This window comes from Hakea prostrata, chromosome 4, assembly GCF_041222555.1.
Source record: "Hakea prostrata isolate BN-2017 chromosome 4, UWA_Hpros_2, whole genome shotgun sequence".
Taxonomy (NCBI): Eukaryota; Viridiplantae; Streptophyta; class Magnoliopsida; order Proteales; family Proteaceae; genus Hakea; species Hakea prostrata.
In genome coordinates this window covers 50,374,867-50,397,316 of record NC_142603.1, presented here as the reverse complement: position 1 = coordinate 50,397,316, position 22,450 = coordinate 50,374,867, and the positions used below count along the sequence as shown (strand labels likewise).

Sequence of the window (22,450 nt, the reverse complement as noted above, 5' to 3'; positions counted from 1 at the left end):
CTTAATGATAATCTGATTTTGTCGCAATGGGGAGATATTTCTCAAACTCGTTGTTTGTAGAGGATTATTAATAGTGACCGGGTTGTGTGGATTGCAAACCCGAGTGGAGAGTTCTCTTTGAAAACTGTGTTGCAAGCAGTGTATGGCTCTAAACCGACAGCTTCCTGGGCTCAAGTGGTGTGGGCAGCAAAGGGTCAAAATTATTTTTCTTTGATTTCATGGTTAGTTGTTCTCAAAAGATTCTCAACTAAATCAAAGTATTGTTCAATAGGTCTGGGTATTCAAGTGGACCCCACTTGTATCCTTTGCAAGGTTGGTAATGAGAGTTGTGATCACTTGTTCTTTGAATGTGGGTTCTCCAAAAAGGTTTGGTCAAATATATGATTTTAAATGGCTATCTTAATCATCATATTAGTTGGTGGAGTGAAGAATTAAAGTGGGTTACATCCCATTTTTCAGGTGACTTAGTTATGAAGCTTGTGAAATGTCTTAGTTTTATTGCCACTGTGTACTGCATTTGGAAGGGGGGAAATGGCCGTCTCCACAACTAGGGTGAGCAATCGGCAAAGCAGGTGACTAGTTGGATTGTGAGGCTAATTCAGTTACAATTCATGGAAGAGCAGCCCATAGTGAAGGACTCAGCTACCAACGAGGCATTCTTTGACAGATGGAATATTGGTTGTAGCTTTGTGTTGGCCACGGTCTCGGTGCATTATTGGTTGAGACATCCAGAGGGATGGTTGGTAGTTAACAATGACGATTTGGTGGCTGCGGTAAAGGCGCTTGCAAGGCGATTGGGAGAGCATGAAAGGAATGTCATATTTGCTATTGCTTCCATTTGAAGGATAATATTCTCATTCATGAGTTACTTGGCATCTGAGCTAGGCTTCAAGAAGCAATACGAAGCAGGTTACATAGAGTGAAGGTTTGATCTGACTCTCTCAATGATGTCAAGATTGTGAATGGTGAGCTCAAGCATCCGTGGTATTTAATGGGTATTGTTAAGGATATTTGGGAATTGAAGGGCTCATTGGTTAATTTTGCGTGATCCACCAAGTCCGTGAGACGAATAAGTGTACTGACTTTTTGGCGAGCTTGATTTCGGTGCTTATGGAGATTTAATTGGATACAAACGGTTTCCCTTACAAGCTTGGCAGATTGGTTTGTGAAGAGATGCAGTGTAGACGGTTCTTCTGCTACTAATATTGTAATTCCTTGATTATTATATTTATATTATTCTCGCCTTGGTCTAAAAAAAAACATCCATCAAGATTTAACTTCAGATACTCATCCAACAGTTAGACACCAAAACACCTCTTTCGGTGACTTTGCCACCTTAGCTTGCAACACCAGCCCTAACCTTCTTGCATTAAAGCAGATTTTGTTGAGTAATAATGCATCACCCCTTGGACTTAACTATACAGCCTTGGAGAGCCCCTTTTACCACTTGAACCACCCACTTGCGATGCCATCCTTTCTTTGCATATCTTCTAACATTTTTCTGATTAAAAATACAAAAAAAAATTATAACATTTTGTTTTAATCATATAAAATATACCACCAGGATAAAACCCCTCAACAGTATCATCCTCACAGCACTTCCATTCTCTTTACTTCTCAATCACAAGGAATTGAAACGGTCTCACTAAACTAAAACTTTGGAAAACATTAGTTGTCTAGATAATCGAAGACTTGAATGAACTTAAAATGAACAAATGCTGAAATTTATTGAAACAATCATGGGAAATAATGGTTAACTTTATAATGCAAAACTAAAATTTTAAGATAATAATAAATATTAAAAAATTAAAAATTGAAAGAGAACTTGAGAATGCAATATATATTGTTGGAAAATGTGAATGAAAATCATTGATTGATAGGAATTTTGTGGAAATGAGTGCATGAAATAATTATGATTGATTGGGTGTTTTAAATCGATCCCAAAGATGATTTATACATGAAAGTTAATGAATGTTTAGGCTTTACATTTCCCAAACAAAGTTCATGAATGGAGTTTTATGAGATTAATTTTTATTTCTCAAGAGACCTCTTATTTCCCATGCTTGGTTAATGACTGAAGCTTTTCATTTCCCAAAATTAATTCATTAATAATAAAAGCTCTTCCTTTCCCCAAGCTCGTTAATAAAACATTGATGGTAATATGGTATCTTCATTATATCAAAAAAAAAACCTCCACCATAAATTGGGATTCCTCTTTGATGAAGATAAGTAGTCTTTTCTTTTGGATTTTTTTTCTCTTTTAATTTAAGAGTTATATTAAGTTTGCTTTGAGAATCTTCTTAATTATTTGTTTAATGGTTTGAAAATCTTGTCGATTTGGATTTTACGGTGATAGAAGGAAGGCACATATCAAGTTCACTGTAGCGGTACTCTACTTTGTGTTAATTATATTGTTGTTCATCGTTTTATCCTGAGAGACGAATGCCTGCTGAATCCTCAAATACACTTTGGAGTTGATAAATCTTTTTCTTTATTGCCTATAGGGTTTTCATTTATTCATTTTTAATTGGTTTAAATTTTGTTTACATTCCTTTTTTAATTTTTGTTAATTTTTTATTTATTTTATGTATATCTACAATTTGGGCAATAATTATAAATTTTGAAACAGACCCAAAGACATTAAAATGGTAAACCTCGGGAGAGGGAAAGATTGGAAAGAGAGATTTAAAATAAAATTAAAGATAAAAGAATATTATCCTGTAACATGCCTCCCATGTCTAACGATTAAATTATATGACCATTTATAATTCTTTTACCAAAAAGAAAAAGAAAAAAAAGAAGTCAGTTTCAATTTCACTCCCATTAAAAGGAATCACCAAAACTATCTGATCATTTTTATAATTTCAAAAGACAAATATTTCTCAAATTATTAATTATTTCACTTATTCTAATCTCATCAAATCTGTCAGTGAAAGAAATTCCTCATCCATCATGGCTTGAGCAAACTCTAACCTTCAAAATTAAGATGGAGTCTCACTCTTTCACAGAACTAGAGGATTTGCCATGTTTGAATCTTACTCACTGTATATCCCTGCACTTGTTTTCTTAGAGATGAGATTATTATTATTTTTTCTTCTAAGATCTCTAGGGCGACAAAGAAGAGACAATAGGGTGTGATAGGCTCTCATGATAGGAAGCCTATGCATTGGTAAAGAGTTGGAGTGTTGGAGATCATAAGATCAAAGCCAGCAATGCTAGGGCTATATGGTCTCCCCTTGATCCCTTGACTTTATCAACCATTCTATTGTACTTAGCCCCTTTATATATAGTCCTGCAAACACTTCTGGGATCAACTACATGAGTTCATACTTAATTTATTTAAGCTATTAATTAACAAATCACCACCTCTCATGTTCCTACGTGAATCATGTGATGATCCGAGTTAATTATCTGAGTCTAATTTCTCAATGTTTTCAATTGATCTACAGAATTCGACCAAAAAGAAAGAAATCCATCTACAGAAAATGGTGAAAGCAGTGATGTGAGGCTTAATTTGAATCATTGCTATGAATGATTCATAGTTAAAAGACGTAGACTTGAAAGCAGACCCAACAACACTTTGTGTATAATTGATGTTCTTGTCACTAGAACCATAAAACAAGAAAACTATCAATGGCATGTGGGTATTAGTTTACCATTCTTACGATTCATAGTTAAAGTCATAGACTTGAAAGTAGACCCAACAACACTTTGTGTATAATTGACATGGTTGTCACTAAAACCATAAAACAAGAAAAAATATCAATCACATTTAGGTATCAGTTTACTATTCTTACGATTCATAGTTAAAGTCGTAGAGTTGAAAGCAGACCTAACAACACTTTCTGTATAATTGATGTGGTTGCCACTAAAACCATAAAACAAGAAAATTTTCAATCACATGTGGGTATTAGTTTACTATTCTTACGATTCATAGTTAATGACGTAGACTTGAAAGCAAACCCAAAAACACTTTGTATATAATTGATGTGCTTGTCACTAGAACCATAAAACAAGAAAGATATCAATCACGTGTGGGTATCAATTTACTATTCTTACGATTCATAGTTAAAGACGTAGACTTGAAAGTAGACCCAACAACACTTTGTGTATAATTGATGCGGTTGTCAACTAAACCATAAAACAAGAAAAATATCAATCACATGTGGGTATCGGTTTACCATTCTTACGATTCATAGTTAAAGTCGTAGACTTGAAAGCAGACCCAACAACACTTTGTGTATAATTGATGCGCTTGTCACTAAAACCATAAACAAGAAAATTTTCAATCAAATGTGGGTATCAGTTTACTATTCTTACGATTCATAGTTAAAGTCGTAGACTTGAAAGCAAACCCAAAAACACTTTGTGTATAATTGATGCGGTTGTCACTAAAACCATAAAACAAGAAAAATATCAATCACGTGTGGGTATCAGTTTACCATTCTTACGATTCATAGTTAAAGTCATAGACTTGAAAGCAGACTTAACAACACTTTGTGTATAATTGACGTGGTTGTCACTAAAACCATAAAACAAGAAAATATCAATGCCGTGTGGGTATCAGTTTACCATTCTTACATAGTTAGGTTATTTTCTTTTGTTTGGCAAGAAACAAATTTATTGAAATTCTGGGCTATTACAACCATTGACATCCAAATTACATAAATTCAAAAGTCAAGAATTGGTATTCTGCCAAACTTTTAGTAGTTCAACCGAAAAAAACTGTTTTAGATAAGAAGTCAGCCACACCATTGGAGTTCCTTGAAATAGAGTTGAAAGCAATAAATTCAAAAGAATTCTTTAGCTAAATGGTATCTGAAATCACAAGTTCTGAACATAGTTAGGTTTCAGTTCATAATGCATGTAGACATTAATTGTCAGTGAAGTGAAACCTAATTATATATGTACATATGATAAATTACAAGAAAATGACTACTAATTGAATTAGTCCCCATTGATCCACTGAGAGAATGCAGACATTGAGAATCTTTTGAATCTATTGCTTTCAAATACCATTTAGAATCTGTCCATTGAGAATAAGAAAGAAATAATATTTGCTCGATAAAAAAGCTCATATCCAAAAAAAAAAATTTTTGGTTGATAAAACTTGAGGTTCCAGCCGAAGTGAACTCCTCAAAATCTTTGATGGCCATCCTCAAGACTTCCATTGGTATCCAGTCAATATTTTCAAAGATAAATTCATTCCTTGATATTCAAATGCATGCATCACATATTTTACATGGCTAAAGAAACCTGTTCAACTACCTTTTTATGTTTTTTTTTTTCTTTTCTGGTAAACTTTTATGTCTGATGTGAAGAGATAGTCCAAGTTTTTCATCCATTGATGCAGAGAAACTGGTTCACTTTGAAGGAAGACTAAAAGCAATAGGAGAATTGAATCACATAGTTTTGCAAGTCAGATTCACTATAGAATTGCGATGTGCTAATTGCCTAGTTCCTTCCTGAAACAATCCCATTAGGAAATTAGCTCTTCCACATAAAAGTCTTAAGATCCATTTGACAAACTATCATGGGTTTCTGCTTTGAAGAACACTAGAAACAGTTTTCAAGTGTTTTTGGAAGCAAAAATAGTATCAGCAGGTTTTAGTAGGGTTCTCATGTTTAAAATGCAAATTTTCATGAATACTCTTCTCTAAAATTGTTTCATATAAACTTAGCACACACCTAACTTTTACTCTAAAAAACATACATAAGTTGTTGCATCAAAACTATTTCTTGAAGTAGAAATTTTCATAAATCTCAATTTATGTTTCATAAAACCACCTGAAATGAAATAATTTTATCAAGCGATTTTTAAAAGATCATTTTGTTTTTCCAAGCAAAATACCAAAAAAACGGTTGTTTTTTTGACCTGTCAAATAGATCCTAAATTTGGGCAACATTTATGTAAATGATAAGTCTCTGAATTCAAAATTAAATTCAAATCCACCATAACTAGGTCTATCTTTGACTAATCTTATCTCCAACTAACCGATTAAGAAAAGTTAAGAAGAGTTTGAATTATAGTTAAAGTATCAACAAAATTGTAGAATTTGATTGTAAACAAGTTGTAGTTTAAATTCAAATATTTGAATTGTAATTCATATAATATTAATATACATCTCCCACTCTGAGTGTTACCGAAAAATTAAGTATGGATCCTCCACCCAATTGGAGAATTTTTTTTTTCAAACTCACGTGTTAAACTCATACGAACGAGTCTAATCTGAAAATAAAATCCTCTTTTGAATAAGAGAAAAAATATTTTGATTTTTACATTTTTAAAATTTCCATAAAAAACATAATTTTGGTTTTAGATTGAACATTCATTAATCCAATCAGGTTGATAAGAAAATTTTCTCTATATTTGTGGCCTTGTGGATAGAGATTCTAGATTCTGAAAATTTTTGTTTTACTCCCACCCCCCACAAGGATATCCTCCCGATCTAATAGGCTCACTTGGATTTTCAAGATATTTTTTCCACGATTTTCTCGTGTCATCGATTAAATCTGAAATTTAAGAGTAGATAAATGATAAACCATGTGCATCTTAAATTTTGCAGCATTAGAGTTCAATTGTCAATTCAAATGGAGATCTGATGGTCATTTCCCACGATTCAACAGGTTTCAACTTCATTCTGTACAGAGAGGTAGAAAATTTATGAACCCAGATAATTTTTTTCTATTTTCTTTGGAGAAAGATTGCTTTATTTATTTATTTATTTATTTATTTATTTTAATAGAAGAGAAAGATTGCACTGTAACTACTTCTTTCCATTCACATCATTCCCAATAATTTCAGGATCTCCCAACGGTTTTTCTAGGTCATTTACTGAATGAAAAGAAACGAAACCCACTCGTGGATGAGCAATTTGCAGCCGTCATAACTATCGTCATCAAAAAATGGGTTATTTATTTAAAGCGACGCATTCTTGATTGATAGTCAATTTAAAAGCTGCAGATCCAAGAGCCTGGTGATTTATACTAGTTTGACCAAGCGATTCAGCTTTGAGAGCTGAGAGCTGAGAGCGGAGCAAAATCACCATCACAATCCAGTTACTAGCTTCGATGTCTAACCAAAGGTGAATCAATTCCTTGTCTTTAATTTGAATGAAATTCTTATCTCCTTCGCTTCTCTCTATAGTTGTTGTTGCTAATTGCACAGGTGGTGTTGTGTTGTATTCGTTCAGGCTAAAGGGTAAGGTGGCTGTAATCACTGGTGCAGCGAGTGGGATTGGGGAGGCGGCGGCGAGGTTATTTGCAGAACACGGAGCTCTTGTGGTTGTGGCTGATATCCAGGATGAGTTGGGTCATCAAGTTGTGGCTTCCATAGGTCATGATAGGGCTACATACGCACATTGTGACGTGCGACACGAGAAGCAAGTGGAGGAAACGGTGGCCTTGGCGTTGAGCAAGTATGGTAGCCTGGACGTGTTGTTCAGCAACGCCGGAGTCTTAGGCCCTTTGCAGCGGATCTTAGAGCTCGACTTGACAGCCTTGGACAACACTCTAGCCGTCAACGTGCGCGGCGTGATGGCCACGATAAAGCACGCGGCACGAGTTATGGTGGACAAGAAGATAAGGGGCTCTATCATTTGCACCGCGAGCGTGGCCTCCACGGCGGGAGGCTCTGGCCCTCATGCCTACACCGCGGCCAAGCATGCGGTGCTGGGTCTGGTCCGATCGGCGTGTAGTGAACTTGGGGAGCATGGGATCAGAGTCAACTGCGTCTCTCCCTTTGGAGTTGCGACACAAATGGTATGTGATAGTTTCAAAGTGGAGCCTTGTGTGTTGGAAGCTACCTGTACTGCCATATCCAATTTGAAGGGAGTTGTCTTGAAGACTACCCACATTGCAGAAGCTGCTCTGTTTCTTGCTTCCGATGAATCGGCTTGCATCAGCGGACAAAACTTGGTTGTCGATGGAGGGTTTACCAGCAATGCACGCAGTTATTCCCACGACCAAACCCATTAATTTAATTGCTATTTTGTAGAGTTGAAAGTGGTGGCTCTGGTGGCAGCCGGCCGTCGGCGGTGGTGGTGTTTCTGTGAGAGAGGGGAGATTTCATTGATAAATAATTCAAGCAACGAACTGAAGATGCTCGATCCATTAATAATATCAAACAGCTATTCTCTATTTATTCTCTATTAACGAGGCCGGCCATGTGCCGTTGCCTTGGACGATGATCCTGGGTCAACTCCTCAGGTGAAAACCTTTTTATCCTCAGGTGAAAACCTACATAGAAGTCATTCTCACCATAATTTCAAATTTTAACAATTGGAAGATGTTGTGACATCTTTTTCAGTCTATAGTATATCTTTAATTAAGATGGTATTTTGGAATAATTTCGCCCTTTATAAACCATAGTTTCATACATACCGGTCTTTCTCTTGTATTTGTAACAATTCGTTCGGGTTTTGCTTGGGTTCGGTGCATTATTAGAATTTTGTTTGGGGTCCAACAAGATTTTAGGCTGTCGGACTCGGTCGGGAATTGAGATCTCAATCTAACGGCTCATGATGTCTCGCTGAATCATTCAGCTATTGGCATGCTTAGCACATGCAAGTCGGTCGGGTCAGTGGGAGACGGGTGAGTAAGGCATAAGAACTTGTCCTTGGGAGGGGAACAACAGCTGGAAAAAACCGGCTGCTAATATCGCATTTAATATATACACGACTAGATAGCGGTGGAAACTTGACCCAATTGCAGCCATACTCATGCGGCCCCCAAACACCAATACAAAACATTGAAATCTTAGAAGGAAACTTTTCAAAATATAACTTTAAGCAAAGTTAAAAGTATCCCACAATACCATATGACACTAGCCGATACGTATTCATCTTGACCCAACCAATACATTTAAGTATGTATGTATGTCAACCAATACATTTAAGTATGTATGTATGAAGGGGCGGACCTATGAAGGGGCCGGAGGGCTTTAAGATTAAAAAATTTATGATATCCTAATCTTAATTTCCAGTTCCTCCCCAGGAATGCCTTGCCCCAATTGGCTGTTAAGGTAAAATGATGGGCATAAAGCATCCGTAAAAACAACATCAACCTATATCTCTTTCCTAATTCATCAACTATTTATTCTCTCCTCCTCTCTCATCTTTTCTTCCTATTTATTCTCTTTGTTTCTATAAAGTGGGTTAAAGGAAATTGTTGAAAAAATTTATTAGGTATTTAAAATCAAAATGTTATTAATTAAAACAACTAATCATTTATTTATTCTCCTTCTCTCTTTTTTCCTATTTATCTCTTCCTTCATAAGCGTGGCTAAGCCAAGGCAATTTATTTATTTTTCTTTTTTGTTATTCTTTTAATTTGATTTGTCTATAGTTAGTAGGAACTAACACAAAAAGGAAAAGGGGGGTGTATGTATCAAATTAGGCTACAACGGGGTTGGGTTGAGTCAAGTATTTTAAATCCTTGATCTTAGATATTCTAGTCAAATCTTGACCCGAATTCTATAGGCTTTGGTTGGGCTTGGCTAAGCTAAGAGTCTAAGACACTTCATCCTGACCCTAGGGTTAACCTTAGCTCTAACCCTAACTATAAACAATTTGTAAAATAAATACAGAATTTTATAAGAGACAGTTGCTATAATATGGTTTAGTGCAAAAAGAAATGTGGTCCTGATACTAAGACTATAGTAGGTAGCATTAAGACAAGATGTAGAGGCCACGGACACCTTGCCTTTGGTATAAGTTGCTTTCAAGTTTCAACCAAGCTCTACTTGGATGTTGCGTGCACTGTGCAACCTCTGGTTCAAAATTTGTGATCAAAACAAAATCTCGACAACTTGTTTCAGAGTTAAAAAATCACTAATGCAAAATCAGGCTATCCGAATGGTTTAGATTTTTTCTCGATAACAAATTCCAATCTGGACCGTTGTGTTGCACAGTTAATGAGTGAAGCAATTTCTTTTCTTTTTTTCTGGTAAGGAACGAAGCAATTTCACTTCCAACTCAAAGAGACAACCTTGTAGATTTGTAAACCCAAAATCAAGGTTTATCCATATTTGACTCAACCGAAACAACACATCTCGATACGTCTCTCTATTGAATTACATTAAAATACATTAGCCAAAGCGATACAATACTTGACACAGAACGATAGTCATACTCATGCTGCCCCAAACACGAATACAAAATTTTGAAATCTTAGAAAGAAACTTTTCAAAATATAACAACTTTAAGCAAAGTTTAAAGTATTCCACAATATCATACTATACTAGTCGATACATATCCATCTTGACCCGACCGATACAATACATCTCGATACGTTTTTTCATTAAATTACACTAAAATATATTAGTCAAAGTGATACAATTCTCGATACAGGACAATACGTTTTTTAAAATCACCTGACCGATACGATACTAAATACCGATACTTTAAACCTTGACTTTAAGTATGTATGTATCAAATTAAGCTACAACGGGGTTGGGTTGAGTCAAGTATTTTAAATCCCCGATCTTAAATATTCTAGTCAAATCTTGACCCTAATTCTATAGGCTTTGGTTGGGCTTGGCTAACCTAAGACACTTAATCCTGACCCTAGGGTTAACCTTAGCTCTAACCCTAACTATGAACAATTTGTAAAATAAATACATAATTTTATGAGACAGTCGTTATAATATGGTTTAGGACAAAAAGAAATGTGGTCTGATACTAAGAATAGTAGGCAGCATTAAGAGAAGATGTAGAGGCCACGGACACCTTGCCTTTGGTATAAGTTGCTTTCAAGTTTCAACCAAGCTCTACTTGGATGTTGCGTGCACTGTACAACCTCTGGTCCAGATCGGAATTTGTGATCTACTTGGATGTTGCGTGCACTGTACAACCTCTACCTCTGGTCCAGATCAAAATTTGTGATCTACTTGGATGTTGCGTGCACTTTACAACCTCTGGTCCAGATCGAAATTTGTGATCGAAACAAAATTTCGACGACTCGTTTCATAGTTAAATTTTTCCAAAAAAATCACTATAATGCAAAATGAGTGTTTTAGATTTTTTCTCGATCACAAATTTCAATCTGGACCCTTGCGTTGCACAATTAATGAACAAAGCATTTTTACTTCCAATCCAAAGAGAAAACCTTGTAGATTTGTAAATCCAAATTGCAGCCTCTTGTAATCCTTGATATAAGGCCATCCTTAGTACTTCTAATATAATATTATCAAAAAAAAAGTAGTGAAGGTCGTAGTGCCATTAGAAAATTTGACACTAAGTGTGGTTGAAACCAACACCTCTTAGTGAAGAGATCGTGGGTTCAACTTTGCTGAAACATATTAATATCCCATACCCGGCCTAATAAAGCCCTAAAAGAACAAAAAAAAATTGACACTGAATAGTAACAGCTTTCTCCAGTTTCTATCACCAAAGTAGTTTTTATCAAAACTGACAAGGTGAAGATGAAAATAGATTGGATTTCGATCGACTTTCTGAACCGAATTCATTATTGGAGCAGATTTGGATTTATACTATCAGTGGCTGTAATCGAAGTCGTGTTCGATCTGCATTGGGGATTTTGTGGATTTAGTGTTCCAGTCTTCGAGATTTCCAGTCCGTCCGTCGTCTTTCACTTGCTCACTGTTGTCGCGGCTTTGGCTTTTAAGCTTCTATAGATTTCCAGTTATCTGCTCTCAGCCATGTCTGCTGCAACCATTGCTTCAAGATCGACTCCGAACTCATTGACTCAATTTAAAATAACAAGGAACGAGATTCTCGTGAACGCAGTTCCAAAGTTCAGAAGTTACTCGAGGAATTTCACAGAACTGTTTCTCAAAAGCTCGTGTAGATACAACAGAAATTCAAACTCCAAGACCAGCATTAGACGCTTATCCCCTGTTATGGAATGGCAGGATTGCACGTAAGGTTTTCTCTGCGTCCACTAAAGCAAAGTATGATTCAGTGAAGTCAATTCCTCTTTTTTATAAAATTGTATCTGGCTACCAGTGTTCTTTAGTTAGATGAAATGCTAGCTCGGTAACCTGCATCTTTAAAAAGAATTTGGCGTTTTACTACTGGTTCATTCGATTACTTTGTTGGATAAAATCCCCTTTTTTGTAGCTCCAATTTCGACAATAATCTATCTGAACAAACATTAGCTTTCGTACTCAAAACTGCCATTTTTTGTGGTCAAACTGCCATTGTATGTGCTGCATAATTAGTTTTAATCTCTCTGGACAAACATTAGACTTTGTACTGGAATTGCATGAGCAGTATCATAAGTTCATAATTTTTACATATTCGAACCTTACGTGAACAAGGCTACAGTGGAAATATTGAACACCTGTTCATTTTGTTGGCTCTGTTGTGTTGTTCATTTGATGCCCTTATTTGAACTTCTTCGAGATACAATGAGAAATGGTTACTGGGGACTTAGTTTTTGTGATCAAGTTTTGAGCATTTTGGTGTGAGGAATAAAGTGCTCTTGTGGATCTCTGAGAACCTGAATAAACTCCTTCATTTCTCATTGAAAAGACTATGTCTCTGCTCATTTATTGAGCAGTCATGTCTCCATGGTGAAGACAGGAAGCTTCAACGCTGTCATAAGATTTGGTATGGGACTTCTTGCTTCAAAAGTGAGCAATAGGATCTCTCAGTATCCTCTTTGGTCGCTACAGAATCTATTCTGGTGGTTATCTGTAGCGGAAATGGGTCTGTCTAGGTTGTGTTGTGCTTTTCAAGACAGCAAGTGAGACCTCATTTTGGTCTGAAGGAGCCAAGGCCTTTCACTGAAATCTTTGACCTTCTGATTAGTCACCGAAGGGGACCACTGAATCACTCTTGAGAGTGTGAGATGGAGGTTTTCCAGTTCACTCATAGAAATCAGTTGTTTTTGTTAATGACCTAAAATGTTTGTCTGGATACCAACTGGTGAAGGTTGGCAAAGTTATATTGCTGGCTCAAGACTTCTTTGTAAACATTTTGCTTTGATTGCTTTAGACTTGTTTTTTCTTTTCTTTTTCCTCCTATTCTCTTCATCTGTCCATGGTGCTTTGTGGTACCAACTTTTACTTTTATAGATCCAAGAACCTTTTATCGGTGGCTCAAGATTCCTTTGTAAAAATTGTTCATAGATTATTTCAACAATGTTTCTCTGTAGTTCTATTCTTTTATCAATATAGCTTTATTGATTCAATACTTCACCTTTTGGTTTCAATAAGAACAGGTTCGAGGATTTCATGTATCTATTATGAATTTTTTTGCCTCAAATTGCATCCATCCTATAGGTTATCAATTTATCATCCATTTATGGTTCCATGCTTTTCTACTTACCATTTATCAACTATAAAAATATGAATGCAGGGCAAAGCTGGAAATTGATGTCCCCGTTTCGGTTGCTTATAATTGTTACTCCGATCGTGAATCCATTCCCCGTTGGATGCCTTTTATATCGTCTGTGAAGGTCTGTACAGGTGTAAACTGCGAGCATAACCTATCACATTAGCAATATGGTTCAAAGTTCTTCTTTTGTATTTCCAAGACTGATGCTTTGACTCCAAAACACGACATCAATGTTAAATTTTCTTATAGTTACAGTATAAATCTTAACACTATTCTTGTATTTGACATTATAATTACCCCACTCTTTGTTTAACTACTGGGTAATTGAGTAGAGAAAAAGAGAATTGGGGATCGATATCATGGTTTTTATGGTATAAAAGGCTCAACATTGCATTGTGACTAATTTGTATCTGTTGATCTCTCTTGGATGTAAAGATCTAAAGAGAGCAGGCAATCAAGGTTCAAAGAGAGACTGAGAGAAGATAGTGTATTTTATTTCCTACCATCAGAACCCAAAAACTTTTGAAGGATTAACATGTAGAGGGTTCCAAAACAGGGTCATTTATTTTATGAGTATAAAATGAAGTTTTAGGAGGTATGGTCTTAGGCATTGAGCACAAAGTGAACTATAAAAGAACCTCAATCATTCTGCAAGCTCTAATATATGTAATATTTCAGAGGATGATCCAATGGTAACACGAAGATTGAAAAATCTGGGTTTTTTTTTCTGGTAGATGTAAGTTAGTAAGATGACCTAACCAAGATTGTCCTAGATGAGGTTCCATCATGTATATTCTTTGCCTATGATACTGTTTGGTTGGATGAGACAAAGGCAGGGATCAACACTTAGTTAGATATATGGAAATCAACCTTGAAAACGAAGAGGCTTTAAGACTAGTAAAACACAGATGGAATACATGGTCTGTAATTCTGATGACATTATGATTAGAACTAATGTGGTACAAATTGGGGAAAGAGAGATATCACAAAGTGACTATTTTAGATATCTGGAGTCAGTCATAAATAAAGAAGGCAACAAGGAGGATTCACTGAAAATTAAAGTGGGATGAATGAAATGGAGAGATGCATCCATGGTGCTGTGTGACCTGACTTACTCCTTTAAAGCCTAAAGGAAAGTTCTATCTGACTGTTCTAGACCAACTAATGTGTATGGGGTAGAATTTTGGGCAGCTAAAAAGGGTCATATTGAGTAGCTATGTGCAGCAGAGGTAAGGATGTTAAGACGGATGTGCCACAAAACTAGATGGATAAAGTAAAGAATGGGCGTATTAGAGTTCACTTGACCAATGGCAAGGTCAGAGAGAGTTACTCGAGGTGTTATTGTCACATTCAAGAAATACCTAGGGATGCCCTAGAAAGGATGACTAATTAGTCCTGGTTGATGGTGCGTTAAGAGCTGGGGCTGGTCTAATTGACTATAGGTGAAGCTGCGAGGAATGACATGCATAGTATAGGTCTTATACCAAGTATTACCTCACATTGGGCCAATCAAAGTGCAAGAATCCATGTAACAGACCTTACTTAGCTGAGATTCTCCTAGCTTATTGGGTTATGCTTCTTTCCTTTTTTTCATCATTTAGTTTTCCTACTATTTTATTTCCGTCTTTCATCTGTCTATTCCAATTTTCATTTCAGTTTCTCAACTTACAAGTATTGTACAAATGTGTTGCCTTTGGTGTGAGTTACCATTTGCCTCCTTTTTACAATTAAGCCAGGGATTTAAAAAATTAAAGAAGTCCTTGCCATAACCATGCCTCAAGCACACCGAGAGTTGCATTTTCTTTCTCCTTCTGACAGAAACTTGGAATGTTCTGATTTTGAGATGTTTAAATGCATGTGGAACATAAAAAACTATCAAAGAATACTGTGGGGTATTGGGGTTTTCTGTGTTGATGCCCATGTAATGTGGGATATTGAAGCTTTCTGTCTTGAACACTCATTGCCCATGTCCACAGGTCATAGGTTTTCTGTTTGTTTTACTCTCCATATTTGACTTGGAGGCTATCATTTTACCAAATAGGGAATTCATTGGTATTCATGTTTGCTACATTAGGCTTCCTAGGATTGTAATTTTTCCATTCAATACTTGCCATCTAAATTCTAGGGAAGCATTCTAATTTTATGTTCTTTTATTTGCTTAGGATTTAGAATACTTATCATGATTTAGCAATTTTAGGGAAATCTTCTTTCTTCTTTCTTCTTTTTTCTCTGAACAGATTTAGGGAACTCTGATGCCTAGTGGTTAACAGATCTTGGAGGATAAGCCTAATATATCACGCTGGTCACTAAAGTACAAAGCATTTGGTCGTGATGTTGAATTTGCATGGCTTGCCCAAAATCTCCAGGTGAGCACCATGCAATCTATCTCCTACTCTTTCTTCCTATGGCTTCGAATCTTTTCTGCTTGTTTTGGCAACTTGTGTGTTTCAAGTCATGCTTTTTCACCATCATTGCAGCCTATCCCTAATCAGAAAATCCACTGGCGTTCTCTAGAAGGTCTTCCTAACAGGTATTTGAGAAGCATTTCTGATGTTTTCTTAAGGCAAGGGCAAAACAACAAACCAATGGCACCTTTTTATCCTTTTCTTTTGCTTCTCGTTCGTTACTTAACCTGTTACTTCTTCCTTCTTTGTTTATGTTAATAATTGAACAAAAGTAGAGGACAAGAAAGTTGTTTCAGCACCCAGGATGCCTCGTGAAACTTGTGAAGGCCTCAAAAACATACTTATTATTTATGCAATAGGCTGTGCAATGCCATCCAGGGCCCTCAGGATTTAGTCCCAGGTGCTAATCCTAAGATCCCTGGAATCCCCCTTTTTGCCTCTTTGAAATACATTCTTGAAGTTTTTTTTTCTTTAAATATCACTATAATTATTTGAGGACCATAATAAATACAATTTAAACAATTTTACAGTTAATGGCAGAGGAATCTATTTAACTTATCTTCTTTCCACAGATTGTGACTAAAATCCGTAAAAAAAATTGCATCCCGTAAGTATACAAGTATGCTCTCACAATTGATAGTGGAAACATGTTTATTCTGTAATGGATTTATTAATTTCTCGTCTATGTTGGTTCTAACTATTAGCCTGTGAACTGATTTTATGTTATGTTTGTTCTTTTGTACTATTGTAAACTGTCATCGAGCTGGGTAATAACTGCAACCGATATTGTAAGGTGTGAGGGCCCATTATACATTAGTTAAAGTTCAAAATAACAAGAGAAAAGTTGGAGGTAAATGTGTGATCCTTCTCTTTCCCCCTTTTTGTTTTGGGAGGGAGGGTATGAATATTTTGAAGTTCTTGTAGCCATCTTTCCAGGACCCGACTTGCCAGAAGATAAGAAACAGGAGTATCCTATGCGCTGCTGTAGTATGCTATAGAAAAAACAGAAAATTAAGTATATTGTCTATGTACTACTTCATTATGAAAGTATTTCTGTCTACCAATAGCATCTGTTGAACTGGCTGATTTGGTAGCATTCTTTTTATATTTACTTTCATTATGGACATATTTCCTTTCGCTTCTGTGTATTTGTGCTGCTGCTGCTGAAACCCCTTTTTCTAACATGTAGTGATAAAGAATGAAGTCTAGTTCTAACACATCATCATAATTAAACTTCCTGTTCCAGTTGGTAAGAGTCTAGTGCAGTAAAGCCCATCCTGCCAGGAGGTCTCACCTCCCCCCAACCCCACAATTAGAGTAGGTACTGATTCTAAAAATTGATAAAGAAATGAAAGATGCAACTGTATGTACATTGCTGTACTTGAGAGCTACATTCTTTTGTCTGCTCAAAAATAAAAATGTCCACCTAAATGCTGGCATTGAATGTGAATGCAACCTAAATCCTCAGGTGCTGAGAATGGGTAGGTTTTGAAGGTTCTACTATAACTGTTTTCATCTTCTTCTTCTTTTTGGTGGCATCTATTTTTCATGTCTATGTAAGAAATGCCTGCATGAACTCTGTAGTGTGGTTTATTAGATTTTATCATGTTTCTTGACCTGCCTTTGTATTTGATCTACTTGACATGCAGGGGAGCTGTCAGATTTTATCCAAAAGGTCCTTCATCATGCATTATAGATGTGAGTATTTTATGAATATTGGTTTATACAATTATACTTCTTTCTCCCTCAGTTACTATATTAGGCCAGGCTGGTCCAATTCATTTCCCATGCAGGAGATCAACCATAATCAGTTGTATAGTAAGTTATGGCTTGACCCCTCTTTTCCCAGAGGGAAAAAAATCACTAGTGCATTCAGATCAGCAAAACACGACAATCTTCCCATTCGATTATATCCTTGGGCTCATCCACTGGATCTGAACATGTGAACTTTGTTCTAGCAAGGGCCAGTTATAAGGAAAAAAGAGTGAACTACCTTTCACGTGAATTTTATTTCCTATTTGCTTGGGTTTAAATTTCAAAGAGAGGCCCTTATTCTTGTGCTTCTCTACTCAGCTTACTGTCTCGTACGAGGTTCCTCAAATTTTGGTTCCAGTGGCATCAGTAAGTATGCTTTATACATCACATTAAACTTGGCACTCTATTTCTCAGATGTTTGAAATTGCATTTTGTTGAGCAGCTTACTTCGTGCTTGAGCCAGGATAGGTTGACAATTCTCTATATTTCCATTTGTGGTTTTTCTGTAGGCACTGCAACCATTTCTTGAACAATTGCTCTTACGTGGTTTGGAGAATTTTGCCAATGTGGCTAAGACCTACTAAGCTAACATGACATTAGAAGTTATCACGGCAATAAAACAGGGTTCTTGATTTGCAGAGCAAACATTGTTTCATTGCTTTGCCACCCTTCAAATTCTATCCACCTGATTTTACGTATATTATATTAAGCGGCAATGCAGTCAGGGGGGACCTGAAGATTGAATAAGTGGGGCCACGCCCCGGATTTTTCTAAATTTTATCCATAAATTCTCCTAATTCCTTTAATTTTTCCGGTTTTTTTTCTTTCTATGTGAAATTTCACTATTTGGCCCCCCAATATTGAGAACAATCCTTAAATGCCAAATGAGTTAGGGGTATAAATGTCATTCCTACATAAAATTGCACTAATCCATCAATCCCTATTTATTCTTAGGGCTCATCACTATTGTCCCCCTTGTATTCCTATTTATTCACTTATGTTTCTATAAACGCCGGTTAAAGGAAATTTTTGAAAAAAAAAACTAATTAGGCATTCAAAAATCAAAATATTATTTGTAATTAAAAACTTTGTTAGTTAACTCATGATCCCTATGTTATACTCTTATTTATTTAAAAATCCCAAATTAACCCTATGGTCTTATCTTATTTATTTTACCCTTCTATAAGGGGGGCAAAAAATTGGAAAAAAATCTACAAAATCTACTCGAGCAATTAAGGAAAACTTAAACTTTCTCAATTTAATCATTGTTTCTCTTTTTTCTTTTGTTAGTCTTAAATTTAATTTGAAAATCAAGGGATACTTATTTTCAAATTTTGTTATGTGCTTTTGAATTGTGGTAATAAAATGTCTATAGTAATAGGTAACTTCCTACCATTGTTTTGCACCTGTTTTTTATAAAAATTTTTTTTTATTTACTACCAATGAAAATTTAATGGTTAGCATTTAGAAATTTCTAGGGTTGACCATGTATAGATTATTATTTATATTATTGCTCTAATTTGACGTTATATTTTGTGGAAGAAATCCTACTACCAACATGGTACTTTATCATTTTTTAAATTTGTGTGGGCCCACAAAATATTCTTTAAGATGATAAAAATACACATGTAAAATTATTTCATATGATTTTTTTTCTAAATGAGGATAATATTTTATTTGACATTATTAATTATAAAAGGGTAAAATAGACATTAAACATTCAACCTTGACTTTCACATAACATTTATTTTTTAGAATTTGGGGGCTCTCTTGTGTAATTTCTCTTTCAGACATCCCTATCCAAATGAGTTAGGGGTTTCAATAGTTTTAGTACACAAAATTGGACTATTTCTTCATTATTATTATTATTATTATTGGTAATCACTATTTCTTCATTATGAAGATTGGTATACTATGTTGCATATGACTTTTTTTTAAAATCTGTAAGGATATTGTTGGCTGTGATATTTTTCTTTCTCTTCGGTAATGTAGGTGTCCAGGAAAGCTGTGAGCTTATGTGCATTTTGAATGATCCTTGGGTGGGTGAACTTTGTGTATATATTAAGGGCTGACTGTAGAGGTCCTAATTTCAACCAGATTTCAGCTATTAATCTCTTATGAGATAGTTTGTCAGGCAGCTATCATGTTGGATCCAATCCCTGGTAGCAATACTGGTTGCATTTCTCCAAAGGAAGGAACATTCACCTTTCTGGCAGATCCAAGAGACCCAGATCGAGCTTCAGTCATGTGCAATAAATGCGTAGGACACATTCAACGCAATTTGTGGTCGTCGGATCGAGATTTCGATCCCCACTTGTTTTTTAATGGTCAAGATCGAAAATCTCGATTGAGATCTCGAACCGATGACTACACTTTTCGGGTTGAATAGTCTTGTGTTTACTTAAGCAAAATTCGAAAGATCAAGGGTTGATTTGGTACTAGGTGTGAAGATGGCAAATTTTCAAGTGTGTATGACCGTGAAGCAGGAGTGGGTGGTAAACTATATAATGAGAAGGTTAAATTACTTCTCTACATAGTGGCATTTAAAAGCCTTTGTTGAATTTAGGTTGTGTTCTCTCAATTGACTGTCTCATAACTTATCATTTATTGGAGATATTCCCAATTCAGCTCTAATACGATCATTTCCAATTTTATCATTCATCATTCTATTTTTAGTTACACCAATAATGTTTATTTATATAATGTTTCTAAGCAGCACAATACTCTTCATCAATAATCTTTCTTCTGTTTTTTTGGTAACCCAAAACTTCATTCAACAAAGGGGTGGCAGCAAAACACAAGGTCTTCCTTTATGAGCTAAAGGCTCCAACACTCTTCACCAATAATCATAGCTAATCATATGACGAGCTTATAGAATTTTCCTTTGAACTTCAAAGGAAAACGACAATCATAGAAGACCCTAGATGCACATTGTTAATTCATCCATTTTATTTTAATTCTTTGGGAACATCATTATTTATATCATCTTTTTTATTTATAATCGAGTCAGGGTATTTAAACTAATCACTTTGTGGAATCTCTTTCTTATCAAGTCTCACCCCCTCATCATTTGTCATATCATCATTAAAGTGATATATTAGATATCCCAACCATGATTCCAAAGTTAATCTCCATGAGTTTAACTTGATATTTATCCCTACTCGAGTCTCATGACTCTCATCTATAGAAACAATATGGTTAACAAAAAATGCACAACGAAAAAACTTATCTTGAATGTTTTTTGTTGAACCATTTATTATAAGCGCAAATAAATATGAGCTTAAAGTTGATCATTGATGTAGACCAAGTGTAATGGGAAATTCATTACCTTGTTTCCCCACTATTATTACACTTGTTACTAAACTATCATATCTATCTTTGATCATGTCCACATATTTAATTGCAACATTTCTTTTCTCTATACTAGTCAAATTAACACTTTGGGAACTCTATTATAAGCTTTTTCTAGATCAATAAAGACAATATGAAAATCTTTTTAACTCTCTATATCTTTCCTTAAGTTTCTTAATAAGGTAAATAAATAGTTCCCATTCTAAATCTTCCCCGCATAAAACCCAATTGGTTCTTTGTAATAGTGGTTTTTTTTTTTTTTTTTTTTAGAACGGATGTTAATTACTCTCCCCCATTATTCGATAGCATAACTCATCAGTCAATCTTATGCTTCCATAGTTATTACAGTTTCAAATATCTCATTTACTTTTGTAAATTGGGACCATAGTACTTCTCCTTCATCTGGCATTTTCTTGTACTCGTAATTTGATTAAACAACTTGGCCAACTAAGTTAGCGCATAGGTTCTCAAAATCTTCCATACGTGCACCAAAATCTTCCATACGTGCACTGTTATTTCATGAGGACCTTGTGCTTTGCCTACTTTCATCTTCCTTCGAGCTTCTTTGACTTTGGATAACATAATAATTTTCCATATATAAATTTAATTAAAAAATTGGTGTTATGGTGAATGGTGTAACCATTCGAATTACCGCCCTAAAGTATGTTTTCAATAAACTAGAGAAATAAACTTTTCATCTTTTCTTTATGTCCTCATTATATACTAGTATCTTACCATCTTCAGTTTTAATGAATTTAATATGATTTAGATCTTTCATCTTCTTCTTTTCTTTTCTTTCTTTTTTTTCTTTTCTTTCTTTTTTTTTCTTTTCTTTTTTTTTTTTTTAAATTTTTTTTTTTTAGAGTTTAGCTCTCTACTCTTACTATCCCTTATTTTGGCTATCTTACAAATGGTTTTCTTTTTTTTTCCTCCTCATCTGTGCCTAACTTTCTTTTATGAGAAAAACAAAATTCATTCAAACTAGTGCATACAATTACACTAGAAAGCAAAGTTTGTCCTACCAGTACTATCCAAAGTAGTAGAGGGAATTAGATCTAACAACCATTGTTTGAGAATATGGGATTGAAATTCACATAGCTTAAGATTCTTAGTAATGCTAATAACTTTTATCAAAAGGGGTATCAACTTTATAGGCCATATGTTGTTAAAATGAACTCTAAACAGTTAGAGTATTAATTAATATACTAAACAATAAATAGAAATTCAAAAAAAAAAAAAAAAAATTCTTCACCAATATTTTTTTTTTCTTTATGGTGCGACAATCAAACTCGGATTCTCGGATTTTTCAAACATCAATCCGACTCGGAGTTCGGATTGGAATTTTGATTCAATTGAGGAGTAGGTCTATTCATTCCTGGTTCTTGGACTAGTGGTTCTAGGGGTTGACTCAGCTCTCTCAAATTATTTTTCATTATTAAGAATAGGTAATGAAGATAAAATACGAGCAAATTTTACAACAATAGTGATTAATCGTATCACACAAGAGAGAGAGTCAGAGGGTAGAGGAGATACAGGAGCAGTGGAGAAGAAGGCTCCCACACAGACAGAAGACAGAGGCCGAAAGACGAACCATCTATATTCTAGATCTCTCTTTTGTAAATTTTCATACTTCGTCTT

General features: G+C 35.2%; 2 protein-coding genes across 2 annotated transcripts; both read left to right on the top strand.

Annotated features, from left to right (window-relative positions):
• The first annotated feature begins 6,823 nt into the window (after positions 1 to 6,823).
• On the top strand, positions 6,824 to 8,453 carry LOC149019392 (short-chain dehydrogenase reductase 3b-like). The gene is made up of 2 exons (XM_089151020.1): positions 6,824 to 7,085; positions 7,194 to 8,453. The coding sequence occupies exons 1-2, from the start codon at positions 7,072 to 7,074 to the stop codon at positions 7,975 to 7,977; spliced, it is 798 nt and encodes a 265-aa protein (XP_089007146.1). The 5' UTR covers positions 6,824 to 7,071; the 3' UTR covers positions 7,978 to 8,453.
• A 2,894-nt stretch (positions 8,454 to 11,347) lies between these two features.
• On the top strand, positions 11,348 to 18,183 carry LOC149019391 (uncharacterized). The gene is made up of 7 exons (XM_089153407.1): positions 11,348 to 11,880; positions 13,323 to 13,422; positions 15,572 to 15,667; positions 15,779 to 15,831; positions 17,356 to 17,404; positions 17,780 to 17,827; positions 17,971 to 18,183. Exons 1-7 carry the CDS (start codon positions 11,660 to 11,662, stop codon positions 18,043 to 18,045), a joined length of 642 nt encoding a protein of 213 aa, XP_089009533.1. The 5' UTR covers positions 11,348 to 11,659; the 3' UTR covers positions 18,046 to 18,183.
• The last annotated feature ends 4,267 nt before the right edge of the window (positions 18,184 to 22,450 follow it).

What these genes read in the sequence shown, in the direction of transcription:
- LOC149019391 (XM_089153407.1), top strand. Translation starts at nt 11,660, where the DNA reads ATGTCTGCTGCAACCATTGCTTCAAGATCGACTCCGAACTCATTGACT. An exon ending in CTTCATCATGCATTATAGAT is followed by an intron (nt 17,405 to 17,779) that starts GTGAGTATTTTA and finishes TTCTCTACTCAG; the next exon opens with CTTACTGTCTCGTACGAGGT. An exon ending in TTTTGGTTCCAGTGGCATCA is followed by an intron (nt 17,828 to 17,970) that starts GTAAGTATGCTT and finishes GTTTTTCTGTAG; the next exon opens with GCACTGCAACCATTTCTTGA.